This window comes from Pogona vitticeps, chromosome 5 (assembly GCF_051106095.1).
Source record: "Pogona vitticeps strain Pit_001003342236 chromosome 5, PviZW2.1, whole genome shotgun sequence".
Taxonomy (NCBI): domain Eukaryota; kingdom Metazoa; phylum Chordata; class Lepidosauria; order Squamata; family Agamidae; genus Pogona; species Pogona vitticeps.
Window position 1 is genome coordinate 45,221,570 of NC_135787.1, and position 13,378 is coordinate 45,234,947.

Here is a 13,378-nt window from a genome sequence, read left to right on the forward strand (position 1 = left end):
GTGTGATGACTAGCTAGCTAAATAAGGGGAAAAAATCAAAGAAATGGCTAAGTTGCTTATGCAGGATATAGTCTCCATGAGCAGTTCTCAATTTGCTCACCACCTTCAAGTATCAGGTTCAGATGTCCAGAGGAAAAAACAGTTGCTCCTCTGTCACTTGTATAGATACCTGACGGAAGTTTTTAAAGAACACAGCTTAGAAAATGCCATTAAATTACACAGACACCAAATAAATATGTTACAACACGGAATGGCAAAGAGATCATATATTGTAGATCCACTAAGGTTCAATAATGGAAGAATCCAGCCCCCATGGTAGCATGTGGTCCACACCGGGATGAGTTCATTGTTATTTCTGGGTGAGGATGCTCTTCTCCATTCTCATAACAACTCAAATATGCTACACCTTCAAGCTAGAGAAGCTGGATACAGTTTGAGGTATGGTGCTAAGAGCACGTTTGGCACTAATTGCTAAAATGAGCCCCAGCTTTGCTTCTAGCTCTAGAACAGAAGGTTAGAAACTACATTTTCTGTTCCAAGGCCTTGTTGCTTAGCACCAAAATAAGCCCATGAGAAAAGTCTGACTGGAAGTCTCACATTCTGAGCAGGGGTGAAAATTATCTTAACAATTGCACTGGGCTGTCACAGTTATCCAAAGCCTGGTATAACAGTATACATCTGAATATGAACATGGAAGAGAGAAGGGCCAAGCCCCAGCTTTACAAAAAGATTCATAGAAAGATCAGGGAGTAACAGTATGCTTACTAGAAAATAGGCTTCTCTGAATTCAACAGCAATTACTTCCTGTTGGAAATTAGGCCCTTGAACACAGTTTGAATTCTTTACATGAATTAGACTGTGATAAAGAGGAGGGGCAGCAATCTGGCAGCCACAAATATAGCTGGGTTATTGTTGTTATTATGGGCTCTCAAGTCGTCTCCAACTTACGGCTACTCTTATTTCCAGATATGTGAGATAATTAATAAGTAGTTTTATCACTGCCCCACACACCCAGTAAGTTATCATGGCTGAGTGAGTATCTGAATCCAGGTTTCCTGACTCATATTCTGTCACATTATATGCTACAACATACTGACTCTCAGTTTGGACGTTAATGCCAACTACATGCGTTTTTCTCAGATACCCAATGAATTATGTTGAATGGTTTTGAAATTTTATTTTACGTAATATCATGTCAATGCTTAACAAAACTTCTTCTATGTTTTAAAATGAATGCCTCATATCAAAACCATTTCAAAATCAGCCACCTGAAATAACAAAGATAAAAAGCTTGGATGCAAGACTAAGGCACTACCAATGCTACCAGTCATATCAATAAATAATGATATTGATTATGTACTATCAAGCAGATTCTAGTTTATGGCGGCCCTCCTAGGGCTTTCTAAGCATAGAGTACTCTGAAATAGTTTCTAAGTTCCTTCTTCTGGTGGCATTTTAGGACTGTGTAACTTCCCCAAGGCCACACAGGTGGCAGGGCACTCATACATACTCTGGGTGATCTCAGCTGGCCCCTCTCATAGGAGACATGATTAACATTCAAACTATCAACCTCTAGCTCTACAGCCAGACACTTCAACCCATTGAGCTATACTAGCTCCATAATAATACAAATAGTCTTGTTCATATCTAATATTTACAAGTTGATTTTGTGCGAAAGCAGCTAGGATGATTAAGAGCAACGATGCCACAATATAAATCATATGCCAGAACAACCATAATTAGATAAAATCTTCAGCAATATAAAGTCTCATTTAGAACTACCTTTCTCTCCAACAAACAGTAAGTTTGAATTCAAATATATCAATGAAGGGGTTAAATGTTATAAAAAACATTCATGCAAAAATAACCCAGAGCTAGATTTAGGGAGCAGAAGGGAGATAATCACCACTGCTGTTCCACAAATAGTTGCAGAAAAATTCAGGCAGTGCAGGTAGGTTTTGTGGCATTTTGCAGGCATTTGCAACAAGCTGTGTAGCTTCTTCTGTTACTGGTCAAACATCTTTCAGCTGCCCTTTCCTCATGTCATATGAATGTAAAGTAGCTCTTTTATAAGCAGAAGGGGATCTTTTCATGATGAACTGCATCTCTGGATCCAACCCATAATTTCTGCCACCCAATTTGACATGTCTGAGTAAAAACATATTCACATACTACTATTTGCCTAGAGAAAAAACATGTCTAAATATTCACAGATTCTCATCAGTTTTCAACGGCCACAGTTTGGACATGGTTTATGAAACAGTAAACTTGTATTAAGGCCTGCCTGTATCTCATCCTTCCATTTTCTTGCATGCCAGCTTTGATACAGAGATTGTGACTTACTTTAAATCAGAGTTCCCTTTCAGTCATCTGAATGAAATGCAATTTTAAATAAACCTGGACATGTTTGTTATGCCAGCATGTGAATGGAAAAGAAGGGACAGGAATGAAGTTGGAATATACAGTCCAAATACCTATTCTGTCTTCAGAAATAAAACCAAGAAAATGTGTTTGAATCTCCTACTCAAAAGCAGTAAACATATTTGCTTACCTTTCCTGTAACTGCTGACCAAACTTTTAATGTATTGTCATCAGAGCCACTGACTATTCGGTTACCACAGAACTGGAGACATGTGATGACATGATCATCATGGCCTTTGAGCACCTGACAAGATAGAAAACATTTACATTTTTGCCATCTAAGAATAGAAATAATGGACTTTATTATTAAAACAAACATGGTAGGAGCTGTATTCCACAATGAAGTCTAATTTATTGACAGAAGACATTCAGAATATTTTTCCTTTTTAAAAAAATCTTGCTTTGTGGCTACAGACATAGGTACACATAAGCAAGCAAGGACATAGGTTACAGATTATGGTTAACATCCACTAATTACAGAGTACAGATAAGGTTAAGATCTGCTTGATGGCTTATTTAGTTGGTAAACAGGCATTAATTTTGCTACTGAGTGAATGTCTTTCATAAAATATCAAGGAGGGGCTGTGGCCTGAAATGGCAGCACATAAAGGAACAACTAAACTGCGGTAGTGATGAGGTTATAACTAGATTCAACCTGGATGACTCATCATAGACATTCCTAATGGAGTAGAAATTTTGAAATTGCCATAGTGGTTAGGGAAACATTTGAACAGAAGGATGAAAACACATGATGGAAATAGGAGGATCTCCTGTTATTCAAAAAAGTGGTCTTTTAGAGCAGTAAGAGGCAATCATTATGCAGATTACAGCATAATAGGGTATGATTAATTATGCATCATTTCAATCACAGAAGGTGAAACAGGTATCCATCCAGCTGATCTACTTAAAGCATGTTTTGCTAGCTCCAAGCCCCCAGCTCATGCTAAGGCTAACAAATCTCTCAGGAGGATTAGGGACATCACACAATAGAAAGAGAAGGCAAAACATCTCCCATAGAGTTAGAATCAGAATTCCGTTTATATTAAGAGGTAGCCTGGAGTAGGAAGTCTGCTTCACTTAGACCCTTTTGTTCTGTGTAATCCTCAAGGGGATGACTAGGATTGCTCAACCTAGTCACTGACCAGACATAGACCCGATAAATTATGCAGGACTACACCATGATCCCTGAGACAATACTCTGGTCTAATACAGGTATACTAGATGTTAATTTCCTTCTGTCGGGTGCCAATGAAGCAAAAAAGTTTCAGTGTATGTTTTCTGCAGGTATTTTAATTAATAAATGTATTTTAGTCATATTTCATTAAAACATTTAATCAAAAAAGTAAAAAATTACTGCATTAAAGTTTTCTTAATTTATCAAGATGATGTATACTACTAAAAGAAGTCAGAGAAGAGTAACAGTAGTTACTTTGAACTAAAAAGAGTCTCTGAACTGTTCTGCACTATGTTACAGAAACATTTATCTTATTATGGCAGGCAAGTGTGGGCTACTTTAACTTCTGAGAATCAAATTCATTGGGTTGAAAAGGCCAAAAAAGTAATGCCTATAGCAACAATTTACATATCAGAAAGCTTGACAGTATTGTTATTCCATTACTACAGCTTGCTGATATTAAATTACATACTGTGAAAAATTCCATTCTTTTTTATGAAGCAGTAAGGAAGCAGGTGCATCACTTACTTTTTCCTAGAACACACTGGCAAAAAGATCTTATGGTTTGTAAACAGTGAAAAGTGCTCCTTTTTCAATCTAGGTTTCTCATATGTTCTCATGGCCTGAACTATGTCATGCTTAACCTAGAAGGCATTAAACCAAAAACCATCTTCCATAATATGACCACGGCATTACTAGATATGTAATTTTAATGTACAGTTACACTCTAGTTTTTTAACACATGATGAACTTCAATAACTTATGTCAATGTGTTGACATTCACTTTGTTTCTCACGTTCTAACCATTTGAACAGTTTGAAAGGAGACATCCCAACCATCCCAATTAGGCATGTGCTATTTGTTTTCTGTTGGTGGTTTTTTTGGGTGGGTAGGTGGGTGGAGATTCGAATTCCAGAATTCTTCTTTCCACGGATCCTCAGCAAGGACCAGGACATCTTCCTTTTAAAAATAGGCATCTAGGCCAGAGCTCAGCCTATATTATGTCATGAAACCTTCTAGTCAAGCATTTGTACAGATGATGAGCACATATTATCTGTGGATCTGGCAGGTGGAACTTTCAGAGTGAAGAATCTGAGAAGACACAAATAGCATTTCCCTTATACCAACTTCCTATCACAATTAATGAAAGAGACCATAAATCTTTTGTTTGAATTGGTTTCACTATATAAGATAACTAGTCTGACATCATTCTATGTGGGCAAGATGGCGGGAACCTATTTATAGCTTTGATCCGAGTCATAGGTGTAATATGCCATGGTGTGCTCCATGCTGTGATGCCTGTCAGTTATATCAAACTGAATGGTCGTCATGGGTTTGACCATACTGCAATGGTGTACCCAAGCAAAGTAACTGGTGTTTTTTTCCAGCGGGCTTCATGGCAGTCATTCACTTCAGCTGAGAGACATGAAGTCATGAAGAGACCATTAGAGAAGACTCATTTAAAAAGTTTTTTAATATGCTTAACATATCTGATAGTGACAAAACACAGCAGTGAAATGTAGAAAATACTAAAATTTGAAGAATTTGAGCAAGTCCTTATTCAAGTTATTTCAACTATTTTAGAATGCTTTTAAGTGTCAGAAATGATTTAGTTAGTATGAACCAACAATAAAATGTGAGCTCACTTAATTCATTATATAATATTGTTAGCTCAAAGATGGTTACCTTAGGAGATTTAAGTTCTCCCCGCCGCCAGTTAGTATCAATTCTGTGCTGTCTGATATAAGCACTTTTCCACGGACTATGAATAAAGCCTGGTTTTATTACTTTCCTCCTCTTGATATGTAATGGTTCATCAATCCCTGTTAAGTTTTTTAAACAAAAGAAAAAAATCAGAAACAGACACAAATGTCAGTGTCCTTCCTCTCTGTCAACCCTCATTTCAAAGGGTATAAAGCTACTAGCAATTTTGCTACATTTTCACAGTACTTCCCATCTGATATCATGCTGTCTAAATGTGTTCTGTCCTTTAGCCTCTCTGCCTTTTTCTTTATTCTATGACACTAAGACATATACTGGAGTCTCTACTCATTTTCAGTAGGACCTCCTATCCACAGAATCAATATCCACTGATGCACTTATCTGCTGCCTCATAATACTAAATAAAACTCCCTAAAATACATATTTATTTACCAGAACAGGGCACTAAAGAGAGTCAGAGACCATGCAATGTATAGTGTTTGATACTTCCACATTTGTTGGCATCCACAAGGGGGTGGACGGGACTTGGAACCAATTATTCACGGTTACTACAGTCCTACTGTATACCCACTATTGAAAGTACTTGGTTTCAGACATCATTTCTTCTTTAATAGTTGCTGCCCCATCTCCAACCTCTTTGTTCTTCAAAGATGATTAATCATATATGATTTCTGTAGTTCAAAGACTTGATCTCTTTAGATCAGCAATTGTTTCTTGCTGCTGATACATAAACTTCCACAGATCTAACCTACAGTTAGCTCATATTAATAATTGTGTACCATCAAGTCAGTTCTGACTATTCAGGGTTTTCTAGCTAGACAGTACTTCTTCACATTTAATTTTTTTCTCATGCAGACTTATGCCACTGACACATTTTAGAAGTTCTCTGCTTTTATTCACTGTTTTTACCAAAGGCTTCACATATCTTTTTAAAATTTTTATGACAAGGAAGATCTTAAGGTTCACTGTTATCATCTCTTATCTCTACCCTCTGGTGCATCTCATTACTATATTCAAACTGTTGTTTCCTGTACATATGAATCAACACCCACTTCTAAAGGATTGTTTGTTCTCTAGCCATTGGATCTTCAGATCTTGAACAGACCATAAGACAAACACCGTAAGAGAAGCACAGCACACATTTTTGTGACAGTTACAGAGCTGCTGCTCCATTTAGTTTAACAAGAACTAGCTTTCAAGCCCCAAATCTGGAGTTATTCTAATTTTTGTTTTCTACAGAAACACAAGCAAGAACACATTTCTGTATACTGCCTTCAGCATTTCCAAAGAACTGTATTGTAACTAGGCACATAATGTACTAAATTTAATTAACGTTGGCTCTCTGCTCTGCCCAGGCACCTTTGAAGATTCTCACCTAACCAGATTATACTATGGATAAGAAGTTACTGAAATCAGTCACTTCTTTATTTCCTTCAAGGGATATCTGGCTGTAAGCATTATCCCTCTTAAACAAACAGAATCTCCTTCTGCATTTATATACTTTCTTTAGTTTTTGATACCTTTGATTTCTATAGAACTTTCAACAGTTTTGTTTCTTAAACATAAAAGTATGGCTACTTTAGTCTACAAACAATACAGATACCGACATCTGTCCTTATTACAGTATCATGTTGTTATCCACCCGATAAAACAACTTACCTGCATCTTCAAGATTACAAATTATTTCCATTGATTCCAATTATGTTAGGTGTCTACAAGCTATTTAAGTTAATGAACAACAGCATCATACAAAATAAATGCAGGTCAGCATCTATCTCATATGTACAGGCATTGCTAAAGCCATTTTGCCACCTAAGACTCACCCATTGCAATTACAGTGGGGTCTTGACTTAAGAACGGCTTGAGTTAAGAACATTTTGACTTAAGAACCGCTCTCATAGGAAAATATTGACTTGACTTAAGTACTTAGATTTGAGTTAAGAACTGAAAAAAAACCCACGTGGGAGGCAGGGAAAGTGCAAAAAGTGAACTTTCAGTTAACTGTTGGCCAGTGAAAAGGGTGCCTGTCTGCTTCCTCACTCCTCCCAGCGTTTAGAGAGTGGATTGGGAGACAGTCTTCAGACTGCCTGGTACTGTAATGCCTGGACTGTCTTTTCCCTGCCTTCCCTGAACCTTTCTTGACCTAAGAAAAAAAGAAACAAAATATCCCCCTCTAGTGGTGGAAGGCGGAATAGCAGCTTCCCATTAGTTTCTATGGACGGAAAAGAGCAGATACGGATCAAATGGTTTTCAATGCATTCCTATGGGAAATGCAGATTTGACTTGAGAACTTTTTGACTTGAGAACCGCCTTCCAATATGGATTAAGTTCTCAAGTCAAGACCCCACTGTACGGCCATCCAGCTTGTTGCTCTCCTTCAACAACATGCTGCTATCTGTTCAGGTGCTATCATGCTGACGGCAAGTCTCTCAAGTCTTATATTATGACACCTTGGAGTGTGTCATCAAAGTGTAATGAGAAGGTCACTAAAATCTCATAAAAGATTCTTAAACTTCACAACCTCATAAGACTTCGGCAACTTTTCAAAGACAAGTTTTGGGGAATGCCTATGACCTCTTTATTTGCCTCAGACTGTTGCAGTTTGTTGCTGATGGAATGTCTGACCAGAACATTACTGCTAATGTCTTTCTCTTCTGTTCAAAGTAAAATCTTTGTTTGCCTCTCTTCCCAATTTGCACCCTGAAACAAGTAGTTCAGTGTGACTCTCTGTAACAGTTACCCCTAAAGACTGAATTCTGATGCATATATTAAAAATTATAGCAAGTGAACACATATAAGAATTATATTGCTTTAGAAATGACATATATCACATAAGTCAAGCCCTATGCACAGAAAGTGTTGCTGGATTGCAGGTTCTCTTTCCTTAAACAATGTGAATAACTTTGGAAAGGGGCTGTCTCCTCTTAGGATGAAGTTCACATTTCACTGAGCCTTACCTTCCTCTCTGCACTTCTCTCTCCACAGAAGATTGTCTTCTGCCAAAATTCTCCAGTATCGACACGTCTGTGCTGCCTGCAGCAGGTCCTTGGGGTCCAGGAATGAAAGCACATAGAGAGCCAACTAAAAATAAAATAAAATAAAAGTGGGAGGTTAAACTCATTGGATTCATTGTACTTCAGATGATTCACTGAGACTTGAACATTTACATAACCAAGAAACTTAGATTAACATAATCATAGTACGTGTAACTCTATGGCAAATGTTAAATCTAGGGAGGCCAACAAGCAGCCGTTATCTATTAAACATAACAGTGAAACTATAAATCCCAGCTTCCTTTCTTTTCTTTATTCATATCAGAGCAGTGCACAATTTAAAATTATGGACACATATGACATATAGGTAAAATTAAAAACAAATTAAAATGTTAATAGAATTATATCATTTTTTTTACCAGAAGCAGGCTGGTAAGGGGCATAAATTGCATGCACGTAAGTGCTGTATTAACTGAATTTGTCCACAATCACAGAAAATTTGCCAGAGTCTTGTCCTGGTGAGAGTGACATTTCAGAATTTATCCATTCAGCAAGGTATGTTGTTTTTGTCCTTCATAGGTTTAGTCTAGCCTCTTTTGTATTAGTATTTAAAGCCTTTTCCTCCATTTAGTCATCATATAGGGGGTTAGTGTGCATGAAGTAGATGAGTTTGGTGCTGTATTTATCTTATTTCATTCATTATTTGCTAGCACTTCTGAATGGACTTCTGGAGTAACAATGACTGCCAAATAATAAACTTTTTCAATAGGGATAGGATTCAGGCAGCCATTAATAATCCAGCAAATTCATTAAAATCTACATCAACTTGTTTGACATTTGCTGATTTATACTATACTGCACCAGCATATTCTGCCATGGAGTAGAACAGGGACAAAGCTGTTGTTTTTATTGTTTGTGGGTGTGCACCCTAGTCCAACCCAGTCAGTTTCTCAAGTACGTTATTTCTGGTAGAAACATTTTGTTTGATGTTTAGACAATGTTTTGAATAGATCAGAGTTTGATCCAGAGTGATGCCTGAATACTTTGAGGTAGGACAATATTCCAAAATCTTGCCTCCCTCTGCTTCTTTAAATGGAAGACACAGATCTATGTTTTTAAAGGGTTTGGTTTCAACTAGTTGTTTTCAAAATACAGTTATGCCCTGCTTAACGATTACCCCACATTACGACGAATCCGCTTTATGACGATGTTTTTGCTATCACAATTGTGATCACAAAACAATGTTTTAAATGGGTTTTTTTTCGCTTTGCGAAGATCAGTTCCCTACTTCAGGAACCGATTCTTTGCATTATGATGATCCAAACGGATGATCGTCTGGTTTTCAAAATGGACACCGGGTGCACAAAATGGCTCCCCGCTGTGCTTAGGGATGGTTTCCTCACTATACAGGCACCGAAAATGGCCGCTATATGGAGGATCTTCGCTGGACAGTGAGTTTTTAGCCCACTGGAACGCATTAACCGGGTTTTAATGCATTTCAATGGGTTTTTAATTTTTGCTTTGCGACGTTTTCGCTCTACAGCGATTTTGCTGGAACGAATTAACGTTAAGTGAGGCACCACTGTATAAGGAAAGATCCTTTAATGCAGAAGTTAGCTGGTGCTTGAAGGTTTCTCCCTGGACAGTCATGGCAAGTGCATCAGCATAGTTGAAATTCCTGGAGTTTTGGAATGTTAGTTGATAATTTTTTTGCAAATATTAAGAACTAAGTGTGTCAGGACACTACCCTGTAGGAGTTCGTTCCTTTGACTTCTCCAGTGACTCTGCCTCCCTTGACGTTCAACAAAAAACCTTCAGTTTAGAAGAAGAATGGCAACTATTTCTATTAGTCCATTACAGAAATAATTATCAGAATTGATAATTGAGTTTAATAAAACAGAACTGGGTAAGAATATTTTCTGAGGATTATGAATCATATAATAAATAGCAATATCTAATTAAATCTGTTTTACAAATGTTTACTGACAGAATTACAAAAGGCAGTGTACTCTTATCCTGCCTTTGCAATGAAGCCACTAATAAAAGCTACTAAAATATTATTGTGTTTCCCCCCCAAAAAAAAAACAGGGTCTTTTATTAATTTTTGCTCCAAAAAACACATTGGGGCTTATTTTCAGGGGATGTTTTATTTGTTTCATGTACAACAATCTACATTTATTCAAATACATTCATGTCATCTTCTTCTGGTTGCTGCACAATGGTGGAGGGTGGGGTTTCGCTTAACTGGGGCTTATTTTTGGGGTAGAGCTTATATTAAGAGCATCCTGAAAAATCATACTAGGGCATATTTTCGGGTTAGATCTTATTTTTGGGGAAACAGGGTAGTACGTGGTTCATATACAAGAAAAGTAAGAGGACCTCAAAAAAATGGAAATACAGAAAATACTCTTTCTAACTCATCAAAAAAGAACATGTAGGAAAAACTGAGGCACATTTAAGTTGTTACTTTTATGGAAGGGAAGACTGTTTTTTACAAGCTGCTAATTTTCTCCACAGTCAAGTGAATTAAGAGGAATGGTTAGGGAACTCACCACTTTCAAGCAGAAAGTTTCAGAAGGACAAAGATCTTATGACTATTACTAACCATTTCAAATACTTGAAACTGAGCTGGAACTGATGCCAGCAAATGAAATAGTGTAACTAATTTAGTAACAATCATCCCCTTAACTTCTGCACCTGCGTGCGGATGCATTGTATTGCCAAACAGAATTATGGAGAAGGCATTAATTGGGCTGTGCCTTCAGAGGGTTAGGTGGAGACAGCCTGCAGCTACATATCAAGATCAAAGTATGGGGTAGGCAGGAAGTCCTAAATATATCTATTTTTCTTCCACAGAAAACAGTTGAGCAACTCTTCTCTCTTTACTGTGAGTCACTCTGTTTTCCATCTTGTTGCAGCTGTTTATTTATAATAATTCATGTATTTATATATTTTATGTTGTACGCCACCTAGAGTGGTCGTAACTGACTAGATAGGCGGGATATAAATTCAATAAATAAATAAATAAATAAATAAATAAATAAATAAATAAATAAATAAATAAATAAATAAATAAATAAATAAATAAATAAATAAATAAATAAATGTGTGCATTAAGATGACTGTGAAGATTAACAATAGTAGCTGAACTCTGTGTACAGCTTGTTTAAGAGAAAGCATGACTATGGAAGAATGAGAATTTGTTTGGATTCTTCTCAGACTCAGCACCTGTGTATGATGAAGAGGGGAGAATAACTCAACGTTTTATTAACACTTCTGATCACATTTTGCTTAGGAAGCCCCAAGAATTACAGACTGTGCAAGCCAGGCTGACATTGAATGCAACCTGTTTTAAAGTTGTAGAACATGCAAAGGAGTAATGAAAATGACAGGAAGCAAACAAGGAATAAAGATGGACAAGTAGTGGTCACTTCTTCCCCCCCCTCCGTAACCATCTCCATGCTAAATCAGCTGGTGTGATTTGCTTGAAAAGGGACACACACAGCTACCTACCCTACTCTGGTGCCCTCTAAATGTGATGGATGCAGTTTCATCATTTTTCATCAGCATAGTCACTGGTTTGCTGAATGGGAATAACCAAATTATTGCCCAACACTTCTAAAAGCCATCAGATTCAGGAATGCTTACAGGCTGATACACTACTGCATGAGTCTCCAAACTTTTCACCATGAGGGCCACTGTGACGGACAGGTCAGTAACCACTCCTGTCCATCACAATGGAACCCTGATTCAGGAGCCAATGGTTGTACAGAAGAGGCGGAACTAAAGAAATATAAGAAGAATGGAAGACAGTTAAAGATCAGTTAGGGATATCAGTTAGAAGTTAAGAGTTAGGGATGAGTTAGGGATATGAGTTAGAGTTAGGGACTTCAGTTAATGATATTAGTTGGAGAAAAGCAGTTTAGGCAGTTGGGACCAGCCTTGTGTAAGAGAAGGATAATAGAGAGATAGAGAATAAGATAAGGAAAGTACAAACCTTGTATGGTTTATGGTTATGATTGGAAAGAGTTAGAAGTGAAAAGAAATGAATAAATACCTTGATTAAAATGATTCTACCTAAGCAAATATAAATGTTACCAAAGCACAATTTATTGAATGAATAAAATAAGACCATCCATGATGCACTTTACATGATTTACTGATAAACACATAAACACTGTTATACTGGAGAACTGTGGTTTAATATTTGATAGAGTGGGGAATAAATCCTCTGGTGGCAGTGGAAAAGGGTTGAGAAATAAATGTCATACCTGAAAGTGAACCTGGGTTGTGTGGAAGAACAAACAGGGGAACTGGGTATGTGTGACAGCCACATCACATGTTTTCCATGTTTTCAAGGGCCGAAGGAAACATGGTACCCACCTACACACCCACACCCACCAGCATGGGCCAGATAAAAATGCAAGGTGGGTCAGATGTGGCCCGCTAGCCGTAGTTTGGAGACCCCTGCACTAGTGGAATCAGATTTGGAAAAATGTGTGGATTCAGATTTTGTCTGAAGCAGTTTAGTTCAGGAGATTCAGTTCAGAAATAATGGCACAAAGTTCAAAAGGAAATAGCTAGACTCATTTCTGAGCCAATCATGTTTCGATCCTCTATTCCTCTTTGACAATTAGGGATTACTTACAAACCATCAAATACCTAGCAATGTGATGCTAGCTTTGCACATCCAAGAGCTATTGAGGTAAACAGGTACATATGCAAGAATAGCTAGTGGGGGAGCCCACCACACAAAGAAGCAGTTATTGCCCCCAAGGGGCAACTATGCAGAATTGCCCTCAATACACACTGGATACAGCTGTCAAAATCAGCCAAGGAACATTAGCTGCCTTGTGGCAAGAAAAGAAGGGAGACATGGATGCATTTCCCCCTCTTCTCTTAGCTAGTATAATGAGTGCCTAAAGTACACACCCAGTAAGAACTACTGAGAGATAGAATTCTTTTCTGCAACAAAAGGAAGCTTAGTAGTTTAGCAAGTGAGATAATAATAAATATGTACTATTAATTCTGACTTATGGCAACTTATGGTTTGAAGAGCACTCACAAG

The 13,378-nt window shown here is 37.5% G+C and overlaps 1 protein-coding gene across 6 annotated transcripts in view; it reads right to left on the reverse strand.

The window, feature by feature from the left end:
- FBXW7 (F-box and WD repeat domain containing 7) overlaps positions 1-13,378 on the reverse strand; it is a 192,873-nt gene that overhangs the window by 20,459 nt on the left and 159,036 nt on the right. For 5 of the 6 annotated variants that reach the window (XM_020781328.3, XM_073001554.2, XM_073001555.2 and 2 more), the window contains 3 exons: positions 8,275-8,398; positions 5,282-5,418; positions 2,552-2,665 (listed from right to left, as the gene is read on the reverse strand). In XM_020781328.3, the coding sequence (XP_020636987.2) occupies positions 2,552-2,665; positions 5,282-5,418; positions 8,275-8,398 (375 nt within the window). Of the gene's footprint in view, positions 1-2,551; positions 2,666-3,203; positions 4,688-5,281; positions 5,419-8,274; positions 8,399-13,378 lie in introns of those variants that run through there. The other variant, XM_073001556.2, reaches the window with a different exon arrangement.